At 38.2% G+C, this 23,477-nt stretch overlaps 2 protein-coding genes across 11 annotated transcripts in view; one reads left to right on the top strand and one right to left on the bottom strand.

The window, feature by feature from the left end:
* The window catches only part of psma3 (proteasome 20S subunit alpha 3), a 35,737-nt gene extending 27,568 nt beyond the window's left edge, over positions 1-8,169 (top strand). For both annotated transcript variants that reach the window (XM_069916902.1, XM_069916903.1), the window contains 4 exons: positions 852-898; positions 4,818-4,885; positions 7,781-7,845; positions 7,927-8,169. In XM_069916902.1, coding sequence (XP_069773003.1) covers positions 852-898; positions 4,818-4,885; positions 7,781-7,845; positions 7,927-7,971 — 225 coding nt within the window. In that variant the 3' untranslated portion in view covers positions 7,972-8,169. The remainder of the gene's footprint in view (positions 1-851; positions 899-4,817; positions 4,886-7,780; positions 7,846-7,926) is intronic.
* The window catches only part of LOC138753654 (uncharacterized), a 62,120-nt gene that overhangs the window by 18,404 nt on the left and 20,239 nt on the right, over positions 1-23,477 (bottom strand). For 2 of the 9 annotated variants that reach the window (XM_069916896.1, XM_069916899.1), the window contains 2 exons: positions 16,704-16,917; positions 15,620-15,692 (listed from right to left, as the gene is read on the bottom strand). The exons of 2 other annotated variants lie outside the window; for them this stretch is intronic. The gene's annotated coding sequence lies outside the window, so the exon portion shown is untranslated. Of the gene's footprint in view, positions 1-612; positions 1,800-3,337; positions 3,659-15,619; positions 15,693-16,703; positions 16,918-23,477 lie in introns of those variants that run through there. 5 more of the 9 variants (XM_069916898.1, XM_069916901.1, XR_011351333.1 and 2 more) reach the window with 4 other exon arrangements.

Genomic DNA, 23,477 nt, shown 5'->3' with positions numbered 1-23,477 from the left:
ACTCAGCTTTGCAAGTTGGGAGGTGGCAGGTTTCTGTTCACAATGCAAAGCATGCCTTGTTGAGCTTCTTGGATTCAGCAGGTTCAGTGGGCATGGGCCATGATGGGGCAGTGATCCCAGGCAGAGAAACCAGGCCACGATGCTTGGCTGCATATTTCTAATACTACATTCTTGGATGTTTTAAAATGTGCAAGAATTTATATGCTTAATTCAATACATTGGGAGAAGTACTGCAGAAATATTGGAAAACAGTATTTAGCAGCAGTAACAATTGGATATGTAATTAGTTTTGCAATTGTTTTAACTAACAAATCCTTCACATTTGATTTAAGAATGTCATAAGTTGTATAACTTGTTCACTTCAGGTAGTTTTAAGATAGTTTTAAGGGGGTTAATTACAGATAAGCCTTCCATTAAAGTAATTAAGTTGCACTATGTTTTGCTGTCTAGCTGGCATGTTTATAATTGATCCTTCATCTACTCTGTGGTCGCAAATGAGAAACCAAACAGTCCATTATTTGCTCTTCAAAAATAATTTGTGGTATCTAGAGTCTTAAAACATTACAAATATAAAAAATAAAACCTGATCTGAATTGTTTTTTAAAGATACTGCTTTAACAGTTTGTAGTATGTAAATAATAGGCTTTATTTCCAGATATGCCAATTTAAAACTTCATTACATTAGAAACATTTAATGAGCCATAAATAGAGATGAAATACACTACTGTATGTTTTGTCTTTGATCAACTCTGCTTCATAACATTTCAACTGGGTTTGATTGTATTGAAAAATTGTGTAATATGAATATATGTTCACTGCAAACAAGTTTCCAAAATTTTAATTCATTACAGATGAAAGATATGACTTGCAGAGAAGTGGTTAAAGAAGTTGCAAAAATGTAAGTGTATTTTCTGACGAGCAAAAGTCCATAGACATTTTTTATTTAACTTGAACAGTTGGTGCAATGTAAAGCTTTTTTTCATTTTTGTAGAAAGGCTGGAATAGTACAGAGGTATACCTAATTGTGGGTAGAGAGTTTTGATATTAAGTATCAATTTCCTTGTACAGCTGTTATTCAAAAGTTGAGGCAGAGACCTGGGGTTTTTCTGAAAATTGAGCCAATACAGTGTAATTAAAAAGTATAGGCCAAGATGTATTGTAGCAGAATATAAATTTGGTAGACCCCTCATGGTTGTGTCATCACAACACAGATGTTGAAACAACTGACTGAAATTATGTTCATTGAATTTTCCATGTTTGGGTAAGCCTCAGCCTGTTCAGCTTCCAGAGTATCTGTGCTTTACCTGTCCTCCTCGCTTCTCTTGAATCTTTTTTTTGCACAGTAGCTTATCACTTTTTAGCCCCTCCATCTTGTGCTTGCTATCTCCACTTTAGTCTTGATGAATGATCCCAACTTAAAACCTCTTCTCTCCTTCGACTATCCATCCTGTAGGATGATGATGGTTCCTTTCAGTTTGTGGGGTTTGATATGTGTGTCCTGGAGTGGCTGTACAGGCCAATCTTTGATAGGCATTGCTTGCCACATACTTAAAACCACTGACTGTTTCTCTGCAAGGATGATGCTTGACCAAAGTCCTTCCATCTTATTATTTGCTCATATTCCTTACAGCAACTGCAGTTCTTGTTTTTTTACCCACCTCTAACAAATTGTGTGAGATCAAAGCTAAATAAATATTACAATATACCATTTGTACATAAGCTATTACATTTAAACTTTTCGTTTTGACAGAATCCATAATTTGTACAGTGACTGAAACTTGACTTGAAAAGTGGAAAAGCTGAAATAGAAAATTTGTACAATTAAAAAGGTGGCAGAAATGTGAAAAAAAATTTCTAAGACTAAAGATTTTCTTAAGTGGCAGATCTCTTAAGGTAGCTCTCCTAAAAGCCATTTAGCAACTAATTTGACTGAAGATCAATATTGGCAAAACATTTTCAATTTTATGCTGCTATGGAACCTGGTTGACTCTACCCCACCTCACCTCTGAGAGTGATGCCAATTGTTGCCTCATTCACTCTTATCAAATTTTGGGATTCTTTTGGAAAACCTGCATAATATATTCTACTCTCTTTGGTGTGTGAAGGCTGAATAACACTGCTGTTTCTCCTGAAAGACCAAGTTTTAATTCTACTCAGGCAAAATGTCACTTGTATACATCTCTGCAATCTAAAATCTTCATGTAGTGAATTCATGGATGCTACTTTTCAGTGCATCTTCACAATTCTCCTTTTATGATTTACCGAAGAACCATCTTGTCATGGTAATAGCTTCCTTCGAGTCTATTTACATCATATAAATCAGGAGTGATCTTGCACAATTTCAACTTTCATTACTCCAACATTACAGTAGCTACTCTAATTTAACCTTGAAAGTGAAGTCCCTCATCCCTGGAGCCCTTCTATTGAGTCATTTGAACTCTCTCCCCCCTCCCAGGACCTGCAGATCCTAAGTGACCAATATGGAATGCAATTCAAGTCTTACCAGTTTGTATAGGATCAACATAATTTTGCTCTTTGTTATCCACCTCTATTTATGCTGTTTCATTATTAACCACATTCGATTATGTCCTTTTTCAACATACCCATTCTGCCAAAATCACTTAACATTACATTCTTCTATCACATTGTCAGTACTTTGCCATTCATAAACTTTGACATTTAACCCTACACTCCCTAATCCAATTCTAAAATTTCTTTGCCTCTGCACTAATCTCTGGCAAACCATTTTTTAATGTTTGCTCTTCCTCTATCTGGATGGTTGGAACTAAACTTATCCTGGCAACTGGAACCCTGTACATACATTTTGGGGCCATCGTTGAATAGAAATGAATGATAAAACAAAATATGCAGCAAGAACTCACCACTGACATTTTTCAAAATTGTAGGCGGTAGCAAACATTTGTTCCACTACAATTGCACCTCAGTGGAAGTATCATCAGTCAAATGACTGGGACATAAGAACACATTCTCTATAGGCACTGCAGCTTAGCACTTTCTTCAGAATATTTGAACAATGTATTAAGTGCTTGACTTGGTAGTAATACCTCCTGTGTACTATTTTATATTTACAGTCATTGATAATGGAAAATGCTGAAATTTTAACTGCAAATGTTGTGTAATCCAAGGATTTCATATTTTCAACATCTCTATTTTGTGTTTCTATTTTACAAGTGAAAAGGTTGAGACAATCAGTATAGGAAATTAAATAATCTATTTACCCATGTAGAAGTGGTAAGGGTAATGAGCAAATTAGATTTCTTGTTTTAAAACTGCATTACTGCCAACCTAATATGAGCAAGAAGTGACAATTCCACAATTCTCCTTTTCATAGAAAATGCAAATAATTTAATCAATTTTTGGATCAAAATCATTTGATCTATGCAATTTAATCTTAGCTGGTCCACCAGATGGAGCACTTGCTAATTTGTTCAAAACCACTGACTTATGAAAATTGACACTTTTGCGCAATATTATTTTCCCAATGCACCTCTACAATTGCAACCTTTGGGTACATGATTGACACATAATTTAAAAAAAAATCCAGTCCCAGTGCAGACTCTTGTGGTACAACACCATTGATGTTTTTTTGTGAAGTTTGCCATTGCCTTTTCCTCAATTTCATTGTGCTGGTTAAAGTCTGGAACAAAAGTTGACAAGGGCCAATTAAAATTTTTTTTTAAAATTAATTTTAGACCACAATATGTATAACATTACAAATTCAAAAATTGTATATAAGAGTATTTCATGTGCTATTTGTAAAAAGAAGAAAGAAACTTCCCCACCCCCCCACTAAAACCCTTGTGGAAGAAAAAATAAAGAATTAGGGAATATCAAGAGGATAAACAGTTATAACAAATTCTGATCGGAGGTTACCAAGAAGTGGGGCCATCAGAGAGCTTTAAACCACACATACCTACATTTTGTAAGTAAGGATGCCATATTTTCCAGAACAGATTAAATTTATTTTGCAGACTATAGGTAATCTCTCATGGTATTCAACTGCAAAGTTTTGCATGCCATCTTTCCATATCTAAATGTATATTTGACTTCCATGATATTGCTATACATTTCCTAGAAACTACTAAAGAAATTTCACAAATTCAATCCGAAACATATTTAATTTTAATTTGGGTCTTAAAATCTTAATTATCAGATCCTGTTAGAATTTGACCCCTGTAATTCTTTCCAAAAAGTTACCCACCTCTAGTCAAAAATTTCTAACTTTAGGGCATTGATAAGTACAATGCAAAAAGATTCCAATCTCACACTTGCACCTAAAACATAAATCTGAATTAGCTGAGATTAATCTATTTAATTTTTGTGGAGTCAAATATAATTGATGTATAACATTATACTAAAGCTATATCTTACATTTACAGTTTTAGTTATACTATTACTACATAATTCCATCCATTCTTTCTAATTTATTTGTGTATTTAAATCTACTTCCCATCTTATCTCAATTTATACACCCCAATTTTAGGGGCTTTCCTGTGAAGTAAATTATACATTACAGAAATAAATTTATTTACATTTCTATTACAAATCAGTACTTCCAATTCACTCTAAGTAATATCAAGCTCTGACCTATTTTTTGAGAAAAAAGTTTAACCTGATAACAAAATAAAGTATTATTAGGTACATTAAATTTATCCTTAATTTGTTCAAACATTATAAATTTCTCATTCTCAAAACAATCAATCTTCAAGGGATAATTTTTAAAAATAAACTAATTTTCAAATCTGTTGCTCATTTTGAAAACTAAACAAATGGAATAATTTACATTTTTATTTCAGAATCTACATTGTCCATGATGAAGTAAAGGACAAATCCTTTGAGTTGGAGCTAAGCTGGGTTGGAGAAAGTAATGTATTTTCCTTCATTGTTTGTATAACTTTGAATAACAAGTTTTGAATGTACCTTTTTAAAACATTAATTTGAATTTGTGTCATGGGTAGTGGGACAGTGAAAAAACTTTAAGCTATCCTGGCACATCATGGAGCCAAATCAGAGGCAACTGTGAAGGTGGCTCTCCAAAGTGTGTACTTTCTAAGAATAATAGTTATCATCATGTACATTGTACCATGTACATTGCATCAAAATTCATACTTGCTGTGACTGAATAGGTACTTTTATATAAAAAATACAAACAAGTTTTTTTGAAAAAAGTACTATGGTACACTTTTGTATTTTTTTTTCTTTTTGGCACGCCTTACTCGGTTGAATGGAGTCGGGAGTGTGAGACGCAGTCCGCCCACTTTATTGTATTAAAAAGACAAATATTCAATTATCCAAGTACAAAATAAGTGAGTTGGTAATGGTGTTGGAGAAGCCCATGATTACTGTAACAAGGGAGGTTCAAGAGTCTGATAGCTGTTAGGAATTTTTAAAAAAATGATTGAACCAAGAGGTGCTGGTATTCAGGCTTCTGTATCTTCTGTTTGAAGTTAATAGTGAGAGTAGGCTGTGACCAGGGTAATGGAGATCCTTTTATGCTGTTGGCTGCCATCTGCAATGGATGAGAGGTCAGAACTTGGCTATGTTTGTCATCTTCTGAAGCCTTCTGTGTTCCTAATAATTTGAATTCCCAAACCAGGCTGTGATGCCACTTGTTAGTATATTTTACACAGTATACACCTGTAGATGTTGATAGAGTATTTGACAACATGCCAAAGCAAATTCTCAATCTCTATTCTGTATTCTGAGTTGTTATTTCCATTTATTCAGACAACAATCATGGTGTCCTCAGCGAATTTGCAGATTGCTTTGGAGGCAAACTTGGCTATGCAGTCATGAGTAGAATATGGGACCAAACATGCAGCCTTTGGGAACCCATGTTGATGTTCAGCATAGAAGAGGCGATATTGCTAATTTGCACTGATTGGGTTCTGCCACTGAAGTAGATGATTCAGTTGCGGGGACAGATTACCTGATCCTATAATTTTGTCTTGTGTTTTACTGGAATTATGTTGAATGCTGAATTGCAGAGCACAGGATGCCATAGGTGCTCTGTAAGGGATTACTTAAGATGGTATGTGAGTGGGGTGGGGGGAGAAAAAATATTGAGAACCACTGACCTAAACCAGAAATTACTCTGGCACCAAAAGATCTGTCTGGAATTTTTTTTCATCAACTGCAACTGAATATATACAGTAAGTTTCCGATTATCTGAAAGCCGCTTTACCAAGATTATCAGTTATCCGTTAAAATTTTTGCCGGTGACGTGATGTCACAAGTTGAAAAAAGTTGAATTTTTCTTTTACCCGCTGTGCTCAAGTTGGACTCTGATGTGCCATTTTGAATCCATTGGAGCTCTTGTGTACGCAAGGTAAGAATTAAACTTTTATGGTTTTTACACAGCTGCTGTATAACGGGAAATTTTCCCAAAATTCCCTCAACGCAGGCTGTGTAAAAAGTATGGAAATTTTTCCTGCAGCACCTCTAGCAGTTCGCAACAATGGTCTAATTAATAGGACGTGCATAATGACACGATCAGTTCACAACGCAGAAGATTTAAATGTGAAGCTAATGGAAAGTTGAGCTGATTTTCTTGAAGTATATGTAATCTGTTTAGAAGTTTACAAGTGAAACATGCAAGTCTGCAGATGCTGTAATTGTAGTAAAAATACAGAAATGCTGGAGGAACTCACCACGCCTCACAATAACCATAGATGGTAATGATATACAACCAAGGTTTCCGGCCTGAGCTACTCTTCAGGGGATGGGTAAAAAGCAGGAAGATATCTGAATTGAAAGTCTGGGGAGAAGGAAAGAAATGGCAGGAAGAGGAGCAAAACTGACAGACAAAAGGTGATAATTGGGTTTGGATTGGGGACAGGAGAAGAAAGGTGAGAATTGATCAGGGAGGGATGCAGAGCTGAAGGAGACTGGGAAAGAGGGAGAGAGCAAAGTATCCAACATATCATTCCCTGCCATTTTCGCTGGCTGCTGCATGGTCCCACCACTTGATGCATCTTCCCCTCTTCTGACCACTCCCTCTGAGACTCTCTCATCTACTCCTCCCTTCCCAAGGTTATAGGTAGGTGAAAAGGTGGCAATTGGTAGGAAGTGCTGCACCTCCTCTCTCAACACTGTTCGGGGCCCTATTTAGTCTTTCCGGGTGAGACAAAGCTTTGTGGATCTACAGGGGTCACCTGTTACATCCGGTGTAGTCTTCTCTGCAGCGGAGGGACTGGATGCAGGCTGAGAGCTGACTTCACTGAGTGCCTCAGCAGTCTGCTGCAATTGCAGGGATCTCCTAATGGCAATCCACTTCAATTTCCCACATCATTTCCATGGTCTTGTGCACTGCCAGTGGTTTGCCTGCAAATTGGAGGAATAACACCTTGTGTTCTATCTGGGTACCCTCCAGCTAAATGGCATTAACGAAAGGTTCTACTTCTTTCCATTTTTCACACCTTCCTGTCATTCTTTCCTCTAACTCTCCTCCAGCTCTATATTGAGTCAACCCTTCCCTTGATCAGTTCTCACCTTTCTTTATTTCTCCTGTCCTCTTGTCTGTACTCCTCCCCCTGCCTTTTAATTCCTGCACCTGCCTGCTTGAAGAAGGGGTCAGGCCTGAAATAATAGTTTTGTATAAACCTCCCATGGATGTTGCGAGACCTCCTGAGTTCCTCCAGCATTTTTTACTAGAAATTTTATCATTGGTGAATAAACTACAGCAGTATAGCTCTGTGTGTGTGTGCATATATATAGAGGTAAGTAATGAAGACTAATATTGTGTTTACTTATTTTGCAGGTACAAAAGGCAGACATGAACTTGTACCTAAAGACATAAAAGAGGAAGCAGAAAAATATGCCAAAGTAAAATTTAAATGTAATTTCTTGCAAATTTCAAAATGATAGCTTTTCCAGATGACTTACTGGGTTTCTTTTCTCCCTTAGGAATCGCTTGAGGAAGATGATGAATCAGATGAAGACAATATGTAACTAGTTTTTCATATATAGTAATTTGTAATGACTTGTGCTTTTTTATTTTTAAAGATGAAAGCAGTATCAAGTTTAATGTTTTCTTATGTTTGTAAATTTGAACTTTACCAAATACTTGTAGGAATGAACACATTTTCCTGTTGTTAAATATGTAATATTGGTCAGATCATGACCAAAATAAAATGTTACTTAATTGGATTAATTGTCTTTTTTTCTGAAAAGTGTTCAGTTTGGCTAGGCTTGATCTTTTCAGATATTTCAAATTATTAAAATATCTTGTGTCTCTAGTGAAAAATACAGAACTCTGCTTTTGGCACCAGACTTCAAAAATTGTAAAAATATTTTATCCTGAAATCAAAGTGCATTTAGTTTCAACATTAAAGGTATCTGAATAGAGGGCAATTGTTTGCAATGTTGGTACATTAAACTGCCATGGGCACAGCATTGTTAGAATTTGTCATAAGCATGTCACAAAATTTGTTGTATTGCAGCAGAATTATAGTGCAAACATTTATATAAACCACCTTAAATAAAAATAGTGCAAGAAAAATAAATTGTCCCTGGTTCATTGTCCATTTAGAAATCTGATGGCAGAGATGAAGAAGTGTCCTTGTGCTATGAGTACTTGTCCTCAGGCTCTTGTACCTTTTTACTGATGGTGGCAGAGTAAAGAGGGCATGGCCTGAGTGGTGGGGGTCCTTGAGGATAGAGGCTGCTTTATGACATTGCCTCTTGATGTTCTCACTGATGTGAAGATTAGTGCCCATGATGTCGCAGGCTAAGTTAACAATCTCCTAGAGTTTTTACTTGTCCTGAGCATAGGCAACTCCATACCAGGTAGTGATGCAACCAGCCAGAATGTTTTCCACTGTACACCTGTAGAAGTTTGAGAGTCTTTGGTGACATACCAAATCTTCTCACTCAGTATAGCCTCTGGCGAGTCTTTGTGATCGCATTGACATGGAGGCTCAAGGACAGATCTCAGAAGTTCTTGACCATCTCCACTCCTGACCCCTCAATGAGGACTGGTTCATGTTCTGATTTCATCTTGGTCCACAATCATCTTGGTTTTACTAACATTGAATGTAAGAGTTGTTACACCACTCAAGCTGATCTATCTCCTCTTCTTCAACACTTCCCCAACACTTTACAACCTTCAACTACTTAAATTCTGTCTTTAGTAGCTGCCAGTTAATCACATTCATCTTTTCATGGTACCTTAAGAAGTTCTTGAGTGTAACATAGATCGCAAGATCAAGGAATAGAAGCAGGCCACTAGGTCCATCAAGTCTGTTCCATGACTCTAGACTAAGCTGAACTATGATCACATCTAGTTCCCATTTCCAGCCTTTTCCCCATATCCCTTGATACCCTTTCTAATTAGATACTTATCAATTTCCTGTTTAAATTCTCCAAATTGTCTGGCTTCCACTGCTGTATGCAGCAGTGAGTTCCACAGATCCACGACCCTCTGACTAAAGAAGTTCTTCCTCATCTCTATTTTAAATGGATAACTTTGAATTTTAAGACTGTGACCCCCTTGTCATTGATTCATCCACTCTGTCAAAACTTGAAATGTCTCTGAGATCCCCTCTCATTCTTCTATATGCCAATGAATACAATCCAAGAGCTGCCAAATGTTGCTCATACGTTAGCCCTTGCATTCCAGGAATCATCCTAGTAGATCTCCTCTGCACTCTCTCCAACAACATCACATCCTTGAAAAGATGGGGGCGCAAAACTGTACACTGTACTCTAAATGAGGTCTCACCAGTGCCGCATGGAGCCTCATCAACACCTCTTTTGTAATGAATGCAAATATAACATTCACCTTCTTCATTACCAATCCCACCCGGTCATTAACTTTTAGCTTTCCATGCTCAGGTCCCTTTGCACTTCTGAAGTTTGAATTTTCTCCCTATCCAAATAGTATTCTGCCTGTTTGTTTCCACTGCCAAAATGTAGAACTGTACATTTCTCAACTGCCATATTTTTGCCTAGTCTCCTAATCCTTCTGCAACTTTATGGTTTATTCACACTTCCTGCTCTGCCACCTATCTTGGTGTCATCTAAAAATTTGGCCAGAAAACCATTCATTTCATAATCCAAATCATTGATATAAACAGTAGTGGCCCCAAGACTGACCCCTGTGATACAGGCAGCCATCATGGATGGGATTCCTTAATTTCAACCCTTTGCTTCCTGCCTATCAGCCAATTTTCTATCCAGTCTAATATCGTCCCAGTAATTTCATAGGCCTTCATCTTAATAAGAAGCCTAACATGAAGCACCTTATCAAAAGCCTTTTGAAAATCCAAATATACCACATCCACAGCCTCCCCTTTGTCTATACGACGAGATTTCTTCAAAAATATAATATATCAGTCAAGCAAGATCTACCCTTTTTTTTAAAAACCATGTTAACTTGGACCTATCCTGTATCTCCAGGTATTTCATAACCTCAACCTTGAGGATCCACTAATATCTTCCCCACCACTGACTTCAGACTTATGGGTCTATAGTTTCCTTTTTTCTGTCTCCCATCTTTCTTTAAACAACAAAACAACATTTGCAACCTTTCAATCCCCTTGAATCATGCCTGACTCTATTGATTCGTCAATGATCCACAATCTCCAAAGCAACAACTTTCAGTTTGCCTAGCACAGTTTCTGTAGTAATCTTAACTCTACTCCCTGAAGCCTCTGTCTGTCAGGTATATTACTGATATCTTCCACAGTGAAGAGTGAAGTAAAATATTGATTTAGTTCTGCTGCCATCTCTTTATAACCCATTATAATTTCCCCAGCATTGTTTTCTATTGGTCTAATATCAACACGCATCTCTCTTTTTCCATTTATAACTCATCTTTCCTAATGACTATTTATTTCTATATGTTTCTAAAGGATTCACAGCCATCTGATTTCCCACTAATTCTAGCTTCCTTGTATGCCCTCCCCTTTGCCTTCACCTCTTTTGTTAGCCACATTGGTTCCATCTTTGACAAATTTCCTTTTCCTTGGAATATATCCTGCATGCTTTTTATTACTTGCAAAAATACCTGCCAATCCTGCTCTGTTCCTCCGACAAGTTTGCTTTTCCAGTTGACTTGAGCCAGTTCCTTTCTCATACCACTGTAATTTTGTTTATTCCACTGAAAAATTGATACATCCGATAGTATTTTTTTCCTTTACAAATTTGAAATTAAATTCAACCATGTTATGATCACAGCTTCCTAGAGGTCTACGAGCTTTAATTCCTCATGCACATGACCTAATCCAGAACTGCCAATCCTCTGGTGGGCTACTCAACAAACTGTTCAAAAAAGCCATTTCTTAGGTTTTCTACAAACTCCTGGGATCCAGTAATTTCCTGTCCTTCCCAATCCCCTGTCATGTTAAAATCCCCCATAATTATTTTGATATTATCCTTGTGACATGCCCTTTGTATTTCCAGCTGTAACTCATAGTCACTTCCAGGCTGCTGTTTGGGGGCCTGAATATATTTGATAATATGGTCTTTTTACCCTTGATGTTTCTTAATTCAACCCATAATGATTCTACCACTTTAGATCTTATGTCCCTTCTTTCTGTTGATTTAATGTAATTACTTACCATCAGAACCACACCTCCACCTCTACCCACCTACGTCTCTTTCCCATAGACTGTGTATCCTTGGATATTGAGCCTTGTTTCAGTAATGGCCACAATGTCATCTTTTCAGTTGAATCTGAGCAACCAGGTCATCGACTTTGTTTATAATACTACATGCATTTAAGTATAGTACACTTAGCCCCGATACCGATATCATTTGTGCTATATTCCAATTGACAGCCCTTTCTCCTGCTTTTCCTTTATGTCATTATTGACTCTTTATTTCCTTCTCCGTCGTGACTCCCCATCTCCCTACTATCCTATTCTCTTCACTCTTATTCTGATTTCCCTCCCCCTGCCAAACTAGTTTTAACCCTCTCCAACAGCTCGACCAAACCCTTCTACAAGAATATTGGTCCCCTTCCAGTTCAGGTGCAGCCCATCCTTTTTATAAAGATCTGACCTTCCCCAGAAACGATCCCAATGATCTAGGAATCTGAAGCCATGCCCCCTGCACAGGCAGCAATCTGGAGATTACCTATCTTTTAACTTCCTACCCAACTCTCTAATTTCCTTCTTGAGGACCTCATCTTTATCTATGTAATTGGTCCTGAGATGGACCACAACATCCAGCTGCTCCCCTTCCCCTTCCAGAATGCTGCGGAGTTGATCAGAGTCATCCCTGACCCTGGCACCTGGGAGGCAACAAACCAACCGGGAGTCTTGATACATTCCAAAAAAATTCCTGTCTGCCCTCCTAACCAATGAATCCCCTATTACTCATGCTCTCCTCAGCCCAACCCTTCTGAACAGCTTATCCTCGGTGGGAACATCCACAGGGGTACTCTGCATTACCCGTCTCTTCCTTTTACCCCACCTGACAGTCACCCATCTATCTGTGTCCTGTTTATTTGGGGTGACTCCCTCTCTGTAACTCCTCTCTGACTGCCTCAGCCTCCTGAATAACTCACAGTTCATCCAGGTCCAGTTGCCAAACTGTAGGGAGCTGAATGCACTTTCTGCAGGTGTGGCTGTCTGTGACAAGTATACTGTCCCAGAACTCCCACATCTCACAGCTGGAACAATCCACAGCCCTAGCTGACTCCATTAGCTTGTAGAATAACACTCTTGACTAGTCTAACCTTCTCTTCGTACCTTGGTTTCAGCAGTAGCTGTCCTCAGTCGCTGCTCAACAAAGGCGCAATTTTAATGTTCCACTCTGTCCCTGAGCCACTCCATCGCTGGCCACTCCCAGGCCTGGTCCTCCTTTAATGTAGTGCTAAATCTGTGAACACAACCACTGGCAGCCTAGACAATTGTCTCAATTACTCACCCTGCAGTCAACTATCCAATCACTGCCTCAACAGCAATAAATCACTTAAATGTTTAACCGTTAATGGTTCCAAAACCAACTGAAAAACAAGGTAGGCTATCCTGCCTTTTTAAATTAGCCACCTAACTGGCATCATGTGCCTGCGCACTATAGGCCCCCTACCTGACCTTAGCCTCCACACATACATGCATACATACATAAATAAATGAGCACCAAAACCTCTGGTACTCCTAACCTCTACATGTAAAAATAAAAAATAGAAGTTTAACCCTTTGCTGCTCCTAGCCTCTTAAATCACCTAGCCTTTACAATACAGGTTCAACTTCCATAATAACAGCCAGCAGTGTACTGGTAGTCAATGTAGTACGTCAGAGAATGATTATGTACTTTTGGTGAAACTATGTCAAAAAAATGACAATGCCTTCCAAATGCCAGTATAAGAGTTGGATATCAAGAGTTGAGGATACTTTGAAAATTACACTTATTGCACTGCATAGAACATGTCAATGCAACTGTATCTCATAGTAGAAAACTCTCTTATTCCCTGTTAATATCTTAGTCCCTTTCATGTCTTAACTTGCAAACAATTCTATAATAATAATGTTGAATATAAACCAAAGCACTGGAGTTGTTGAAGTGAACCGGTACGGACTTGAAGGGCCGACATGGCCTGTTTCCGTGCTGTAAATGGTTATATGGTTAAGATAATACTGTCCTTAACTGCCAGGGGTAGCATCAACATTACAAAGAAATCTGGGAGATAGGATACAGATTTGGGGATCATTAAGCAACTTCACTCTGTTCATTGCAACAGCAAGGACTTCCCAGTGGCCAACCACTAATTCCACACCTCACTGGCACACCAACATGTCTGTCCATGCATGGCCTTGTGTACTGTCAGTTTGAGAATTCTAAATTTAGAACACCACTTTTTCCCCCAGCTATACAGTCTCTAACCAGAGTGCATAAATATCAACCTCTCCAATTTATGTTAATTCCCTCCCTCTTTTCCACATCCATTTTATTCTCTTCCTCTAACTCCCGAGCCCCTTCCTTCAGAGCTATCTTTCTTAACCTCTGTCCCCTCCCCATCACTTCAATCCTTTCTCTACTCCCTCCCCCCCCCACCCCACCTGATTCCACCTATTATCACCTGGCAACCAGTGCTTTTCTCCCCTACTTATTCAGGCATTTGCCTGATTTTCAGCTCTGAAATGTAAACTGCCTTTTGCTCTTCATGGATGCTGCATGACCTGCTGAGCTTCTCCAGCACTTTTGTGCATGACACTGGACCCTAACCTCTGCATCTGCAATTTTGTTGTGACTGTTTCAGGGTGTCCTTCTATTTGTGAATCATGCTTGGGGAGAGGGGGTTGTGGGAGGAGATATGATAGTGATGGTTGAGGTATTTAGACATGAACATACAGAGAATGAAGTAATATGCAACAGATGCTGACATATGGGGAGGGAAGGGCAAGGGTATGGAGAAGTGCTGATGTGGCAAGTCTGTCCATTAATCACTTACGTTTTAAGGTGCAAAACTACATTATCCTGCTTGAAACCACAAGCAAAAAATCCACTAACTAATCAAAATAGAAATGCTGGAGGAACTTAGCTGGTCTTGCAGCATCCATAAGAGATAAAGACTGACATTTCAGGACTGAGCCCTTCCTCAAGCTGAGTGAAAATAGACAAGCATCTGAATTAGGGTGGAGAAAGAAAGGGATAAGAATGGGAGGGGGGTGGAGTACAAATCAACAGACAAAAGGTATAATGGAAAAGGTGAGAATTTATTTTGGTTCTGTGAAGAGAGCGAGAGAGATAGAACGCTCTTTCAAACTGCTGTGTAAAAATGGGGTTAACTGGGCAATTTGCACGGTTAGTGCCCCAGTTGAGCTGCAGTTTGAAAGGGTCCAACCGGGTCCCTGATCTACCTCAGAGGTAGTCAGGGAACCCAGTTAAACTTACCTAGGTCTTATCCACAACCGATTTGTAAAGGAAAATGGCCAACCTGCTTATTCCAGTGATGTCAGTGCTTGCGTGCGTGCATCACCACGGCAGCCAGCATCTGAACATACTACCCAGTCACCATTTGGACTTTGATTCTTAATTTCTGGCAGAACATCCAGTGAGTGCTTGACGCGTCATTCACCATGGGGGCGGGATCCCCCTTAAACCACCAGGTTGGCGATTTGACAGCACCTTCGCCCCAGTAATCACACCCAGATCCTAGGAGGGCTTCCCAGGTACTACAATTTGAAAGAGCTGGAGGAAAGGAGACAGGTGGAAGAAGATAGGCAGAGGGGTTTAAATGGAAACTGGAGAATTACAACATCTGCAGACTTGTGTTTCACTCCATAGCCATTAACTAATCCTGCATTACATTTACATTATATATTTAAATGCTGAATTTAAACAGTGGGTGAGGCAAAAGAGAAAGATTAATCCATTAATGGGAATGTAGAAATATAGAGAGTTAGTGAGTGGAAGTAAAGGGAATGAAGAGAACTGCCATATATACCAGTGTACAAAATGGTCCCTGAATGATAAAAACCTCAGCCAAAACCAGCGGTCTTATATGACAAATACAAAATCTGAACCTTAACAGTGGAGTCTCAGTGCTTCGCTATGCCAAGTATAAAATATGAACCTTTACAGTGAAGTCTCAGTGCTCCACCATGCCAAGTTTCCCCCCCACCCCCCTTGCCAAGTTTAAAACACGAACCTTAACATTGAAGTCTTAGCGTTCCCCCGCGGGATCCATCCATTCAGTCCGACTACAGTTGGCTCCGCACAGCCTGATAAAGGTGCCAATGGTGGTTTATTTTAAAACAGGGTCATAAAATTTAAACCTTTACTGGTTAATTTGCTTTTAAAGTATTGTAAATTAGTATATTAAGTTTGCCTCGCAGTATCACTCCACTGATCAGAGATAAGTGCCAGATAGATTAGTCTCATATAGCAAGTATAGCTCAAAACCTACACTTTAGATGAAAATTTAGGGGGTCGGTTTATACACGTCATCTTATATGCTGGCATATACAGTATCCTAGACGATGGACAAGATGGCCTCCAATATCATAAAGGAATATGAAAATATGTAGCAAAGGCAGTATTTAGGGGTTTTAATTTTCACAGATTGATAAGTTGATGATCAAAATAAGAGAAATTTGTCTGCTATCTACATTATGGACTCAGAAGAATGGCAAGCCATATTGCTAATGGACAATAAATCAAACATAAATTACAAACTAATGATAAGAGGTCATCTGAAATGAATTTGAAAAAATTCAGATTTGAAAAAGGAGAAACTCAAGAATGTAAGCAAGGTTGATATCTGGTCTATGACAAAGAGACTATGGAAAATCATGGGAGATATTCAGAATTCATGTGATTTGGATACAGTTTATATCACTGATGGATAACATTTATACTTACCTAAAACCAGAACCCCTGAACAAGGAATTAAATTATATAAAAATGCCAAATATCACACTAAACTTGGTGACTTTAACAGTGATAAACAATAATAGAGTATAAAAGGTCTACAAGATTTATAAAAATTTTTTTAAATAGAAGAAATGGTAATAACCAGTGCAGGTTTCTTGTAATTTTTACATGAAAATGAAAGGAAAACTCAGGAAAAGCAGATGGAAAGAGTGTAGTTCAGGAGACGCATTCAAAGACAATCAGTATTTACAATAGGAAGTGAGGCCAGTTTGATCAAGGAATACTGAATCTGGAGTAGGCATATAAATTTCTTGCATAACTTCAACATTTATTAACAATAACAAAGAAAATACACCAACCAACTTCCAGGGTCATGGAGTTTTTTTCCGGAATGAAGAATAATTCCATTAAGAGGGTAATTTTTAAATTTCACTCCATTATTTAAGACAGGCAGGCAAGAGAACCAAGCATATAACTGACAATTTGAAAAAAGTCACAGGTAAAACAGGACACAAGAGTTTGTAGATGCTGGAATCTGGACCAAAAAAATAAACTCAGCAGGTCAGGCACCACCTGTGGAGGAAAAGAGACAGTCAATGTTTTGGGTTGAGATTGTGCAGATGGACAGTACAAAGAGGTGATGGTGGGAAGGATGGGGTTAGAGAGCAGCAAGAAAGCAATAGATGGATCAAGGTGAGAAATAGTTTAATGTAGCCATGTTGTGGAAGAGTGGAGATAGAGACGAGGGCTGTAGAAAAAGGGGTGCAATTATGGAGGCTTGGAATGAACTAACATTTAAGCCCACCGCAATATATTGTGGAGACAGTGGAAGCAATTACAGCCAAGTTCACCAGTAATTAGTAGCTTCATGATCACAGAGGGAAAATATCATTTTCACTGATCTTGTTTATTCAAGACATTTTAAAAAGATGGACAACAGAATAACTTCATATGAAAGCATGAAATAGAAGAGATAATAATTAAAACTGAAGCCAGCAGTAAAAAGAGCGTGGATAAAGTTAAAGTTAATGTAGTTAAAGTATCATTAGAGATGAAACAACTAGAATTCTGAAATGTGTCAAATTACTGGCATGACTATGTGCAAGGAATACTGGATTAATGGAATGCAACATAAGAATGATGATCGTGAGCTTATTGTCATTAACATTCAACAATGTACACAAGCACCAAAATACTTACTTGCTCAATCTGAACAGGTAACACAATGGTTACTTCTACTCAAAGAGGTTGAGAGTGTACAAAATGGGTCACTGTTATCAATACAAGATGGAACAGAGTGTTTCTACCAAAAGCATAGCAGTGGAGAGGACAACCAGTGCCAGAGTACCTTTGGACAAAAAGCCCACATTTCTATGAAAAAACTTGATGATTTTAAAAAAAGTAGAAAGAAAAGATAGATTTCAAATTCAAACGTCGAAAAGAGGTGCTACACCTTAAAAGCATGTAATCATAATATTTTCAGTAATAGTCACTACAACATCCTTTATGTTCAGAATCAGAATTTATTGTCATGAACAAGTCATGAAATTTGTTGTTTTACAGCAGTATCACAGTGAAAACATTCATATAAACCACCTTACAACAATAAAAATAGTGCACAAAAAGTCAAAGTAAGGCAGTGTCTTTGGTTCATTGCTAAAGAGAGTTTAACAAATTTCAATTGATATTTCAATAGCCTCATTTTAGGTCTTACTTATATCTGCTAATTTCCCCAATAAAAACAATTCTGGCACCTGATGGTATCAAATTCCAGTATTTTGTTCCAGGATATTCCCCAAATCTTCCCAGAAGGATCTCACCTTAGGGCATGACCAGGTTGAATGAAAAAAGTCCCCACATTTTGACCGCTTTGACAACATAAATTGGATAATTCAGATTTCAATTTATTTAATTTTTGCAGAGTTAGGTACAGCTGATGCAAAAAATTATATTGCACCACCTTACATTAATTGTATTGCTCATGCTGTCCTGACATAGTAAAATGGATCAATTTCTATACCCAAATCTGATTCCCATCACTATCTCTTGACTTATCTAGCCCTTGTTTAGGGGCTTCCACCTGAAGTAAGAAATACATTTTTAAAATAAATTTCTTTGCGTTCCCTTTTCGAATCAGAGTCTTTATTTCAGTATGTTTAGTAAGATCAGTGCAAGACCTAATTTATCCCTTAAATAAGATCTTAACTGAAGATAGCAGAAAAAGAATGTATTTAAAACTCCAAATTTATTCCTGATTTGTTCAAATGTCATAAATTGTCCTTGCTAAAAACAATCTTCGATATATTTGAACCCACTCTGAGATCAAGTTTCTAGAATTTTATTATCAACTGTTGACAGAATTAATTTATTTTGAGCTAGGGATGTTTTGGGTGAGAGGTTCTCTCCCCCTCCCCAACACCAATGTGACTATTGAGTTTATTCCAAATTGTAATAAAATGTTTTAGTTAGTGAGCTTCCTTAGCACAAAATAGTAATTTAGAATTCCATTTATATATAAAATTTCTATCTTCTCACCAATTTTATGCAGTTCCTATTTTACCCAAGAAGACTTGTCTCCTCCATCAAAGATGGAGGTGACAAACTTCATTTGAGTTTTAATCCTCCCAGTTATTTATTCCAGGTTAATTATCAATAGAGACCCTGGGAAACTTACCCTTCTACAGAAACTTCCTTATATATTTAAATTCTGAAAGAGCATTGTGGTACTAAAACAAGTAGGTTTTGGAAAACATATTGTAATTTAGGCAATATATTAATTTTAATACAATTAACCCTTCCAATCAAAGTAAATGGAAGAGTTATCCATTTATTTAAATCATCCTCAATTTTCTGATGCAAGGGAAGATAATTCAAATTCTATAAATTCTATAAATTATTATCTATCTAATACCTAAATATTTTATCCCATTAAGCGCCCACTTAAAATTGAGAGCCTCTTTTAACATGATCATAATTCCCACCTGTGTGTGGCGTAACTTCACTTTTATCCCAATGAACTTTATAGCCCAAGAAAGTCCCGAAAAATTCCAATTTAGACTGTAACTTATGTAATGAACTCACTGGGTCTGTAAGATATATCAGAACATCATCAGCAAATAGAATGATTTTATGTTCTTCCTGACTAACCCTGAAGCCTTTTATGTCTGGATCTTGGCGGATAACTTCAGCTAACGGTTCCATAGCCAGGACAAAAAGGGCTGGAGATAATGGACAACTTTGTCTACTAGATCTGGACAATGGGAACACTGATGAGATTTGGCCATTAGTAATTACTTTCACTTTAGGCATAATATAGAGCTTTAACACAATTAATAAATACCTCTCCTAGTCCAAATTTTCCAAAAACTTTAAATAAATAGCCCCATTCCAGTCTGTCGAAAGCTTTCTCTGCATCTAGGGCCAGAGCAACACTCAATTCATATCATTTGTGCCAGATGGATAATACTGAGCAGACTACTTTCTCTGTACAAAATCTACCTGATCTACATTTATTAATTTAGGCAAATATACTGCCAATCTATTTTCCAGAGCTTTAGCAATGATCTTATAGTCTATATTCAATAATGATACGAGCTTATAAGATGATAGTTTCAATGGGTCCCTATCTTTTTTGGGAATCACTGTAATAATTGCAGTTGAGAAGTACAGGGTGCACTGCTTGATCTAATACTTCCATAAATAGAGGTATCAACAGATCTTCAAATTCTTTATAAATTTCAGGTGGGAACCCATCTTCTCCCAGGGATTTATTAACTTGCAATGCTTCCCCTATCTCAATTTGATTAAACGGAGCATTTAAATCCACCTGTTCTTCTAAATTCAAATTTGAAAGGTCCAGTTGTGACAGGAAACTCTCTATTTTATTCAAATCCCCCACTGATTGAGATTCATACCAGTTCATACAAAATTGTTTAAAAGCTTCATTTCTGTCCTTTGGTTTATTGGAGATCCTGCTGGTGTTTGTCTTAATTGCATTTATCATTTTTGAACTGCAAGAGGACCTTGTGGGCTCTTTCCCCGAGCTCATAGTACGCAATAAGTGTTTACTGTACTGTACTTCAGCTTCTTACTAATTAGTCTTTTTTTCCCCAGAGCCTCTTCTTTGAAGGTCCTTTTCTAAGATTGTGATCTCCCTCATATATTCTTTTTTAATCCTAGAGGCATAACTAATAATTTGGCCCCTTAAATATGCCTTTAATGTGTCCCAAAGTAAAAATTTGTCTGCAGTTGAGTTAGAGTTAAGTCTCATAGAACATATTAAATTGATTCTGAATAAAATTACAAAAATCCAGCCTTTTCAACAGCAAAGTATTAAAGGGCCATCTATGAACTATCTCTTGCTTATCCGGCACATCAATGGTCAATACAAGAGGTGAAGACATTGCCTCTTGTAGGTGTCCTCAATGGAGTGAAGTCGGTACCAGTGATGTTACAGGCTAAGTTAATAACCTTCTGGAGATTTTTCTTGTCCTGAGCATTGGCACCTCTGTACCAGTGGTACAACCAGCCATGATGCTCTCCACAGTACACCTGTAGAAGTTTGACCCTTCTGTGACATGCTGAATCTCTTCAAAAACCTCAGAAAATAGAGCCTTTGGAGAGCCTTCTTTGTGATTGCATGAACTTACATGAAGGGTCTAGGACAGATCCTCAGAGATGGTATCAACCAGGAATTTGTTGTCCCTCTCCAGTACTGATCCTTGATAAGGACTGGATCGTGTTCTCATGATTTCCACAATCATTTCTTTAGTTTTGCTCATGTCGAGCACAAGGTTGTTGGTTGTTGTCCACAAGCTGATCTATCTCCCTCCTGTGCCCTTCCCCATTGTCGTTTGTGATTATGCCAACAACTGTGGTGTCATCAGCAAATTTGTAGATAGTACTGGAATTGTATCTAGCCACACAGTCATAGGTGCATAGTGAGTAGAGTAATGGACTAAGCACACATCCTTGAGGTGTACCTGTGTTGATAGTCAGTAAGGAGATGTTTTTACAAATTCATACTGACTGTGTTCTTCAGAACTGCAAGTCAAGGATCTAGTTGCAGAGGGGGATACAGAAGCCCAGAGCTTGGAGCTTATTGACCAGCAGTGAGGGAATAATGGTGAAAAAGGTTGAGCTGTAGTTGATGAAGAGCAGCCGTATTTATGAGTCGCTGTGTTTGAGGTGATCCAGAGGTGAATGGAGAGCCAGCGATATTGCATCTGCTGTGGAGCGATTATGATGGACTTATAGATTTACAAATGTTTTGCAAAAGTAACCAGCTACCAAGCAGCTCAATCTTCTTTCAACACAAGTTAATATTACAGTTCAAAGTTAAATGCATTTTTTTAAAAATTGTCATATTCATTTTGTGCCAAAATTACAATGAAACAAAAGTCTCCAGATGCTGTGATTGTAGTAAAAACACAGAAATGCTGGAGGAACTCAGCCAGGCTCACAACCTCCATAGGAGGTAAAGATTTATAACCAATGTTTTGGGCCTGAACCTTTCTTCAAGGTATGAGTGAAAATCAAGAAAGTGTTAGAATTAAAAAGGCAGGGGAAGATATGGATAGTAGCAAAGGAGAGGAAACATGAGAATTGATTGGCAGAAGGGGGGGGGGGATTGATTCTGTTAATGCAGAACTGGGGGAAAATAGACAGAAGGAAAAGGAAATAGAGGGCTACAAAGCAATAGAAAAGGCTAACAGAAACCAGTGAAGTTGATGTTAATACCACGCGGTTGGAGGATGCCCAAATGAAATATGAAGTGCTGTTCCTCCAATTTGTGCGTAGTCTCAGTCTGAGACCATGGACAGACATGTCAGCAAGGGAATGGTGTGGGGAATTGGAATGGGTGGAAACTGGGATATCCCTATTGCAGTGGACACAGCCGAGGTACTCAATGAAGCGACCTCTTAGTCTGCGTCCAATCTCTCCAATGTAGAGGAAACCACAACAGGAGCACCAGATACAGCAGATGATCCCTGCAGATACACAAGTGAAGTATTGCTTCATTTGGAAGCACTGTTTGGAGCCCTGAATGGTGGTGAGGGATGGGGCGTGAGCACAACTTCTGCAGTCACAGAGGTATGTGCCAAGGAGGCGATTGGTGGGAAGGGCGAAGTGGACGAGGGTATCACGGAGGGAACAGTCACTGCAGAAGGCGGACAAGAAAGGAAAAATGGAAGAGGTGTTTGGTATTGGGATTACGCAGGTAGCAGAAATGGTGGAGAATGATATGTTGGCTGACAGTTAGTCCTCCAACATCACAAACATTTCTACTGATTCCACCTGCATTGAATTCGCCCATCGCTATTGAATGAAGATTTACCGGGACCAATGCCTGAAGAGGGCGCACAAAATCAGTGAACTGGTGCGGACTCGAAAGGCCAACATGGCCTGTTTCCGCTCCATAAATGGTTATATGGATGCAGCAGCTGAGATGGTGGTGAGGACAAGGAGCATTCTGCTCTTGTTGCACATGGGGGCGGAGGGGACCAGGGCAGACGTGCAGGTAATGGAGGATATGTGGGCGAGGGCCAAAATTACAGTTCAATTCCACGCAGAATCCAGGAGGATATAGGGCAGGATGTGATTTAATCGACAAGGAATGAAAAGAACAAAATAACTTTATCCCATAAATCTTTTCACTTCAAAATGTATGCTGCAGAATTCAGCAATACCTTTAATAATCCCATAAGATTTACATAAACCAAGGCCTGTAGTGCAGCTACCAATTAGAGATCAGTACAGGAGTGTGGCCTAATTTATCAAGATGAAATTTCTATTAATTTGTTTTTTTCGGTCTGTACATCCCTACATTTTATTATATACACATACATGCACATCTTATTTTAAACTCTCCTGTCAGCTAACAAGTCTGAGCACCAATAACTATTGACCTATTTCTAATGATACTTTTCTTCATCTCAGCAGTGAATCTACTTGATAATGTTCTGTATTTATTTTGTTGGCTTTCAGATGACATCCAAGTGCAAATATTCAGGCTTATTAGATTTTACTCATCTACATAACTGAAGGGTAAATCTTGAATTCTGTCGAGTATTTTAGCTGCATCCTTCCACTTGTGTTTCATTACCCATAAATTTGCTACTCAAGGATTCTTA

The sequence above is a fragment of the Narcine bancroftii genome, chromosome 2, assembly GCF_036971445.1.
Source record: "Narcine bancroftii isolate sNarBan1 chromosome 2, sNarBan1.hap1, whole genome shotgun sequence".
NCBI lineage: Eukaryota > Metazoa > Chordata > Chondrichthyes > Torpediniformes > Narcinidae > Narcine > Narcine bancroftii.
This window is presented reverse-complemented; position numbering and strand designations above follow the sequence as displayed.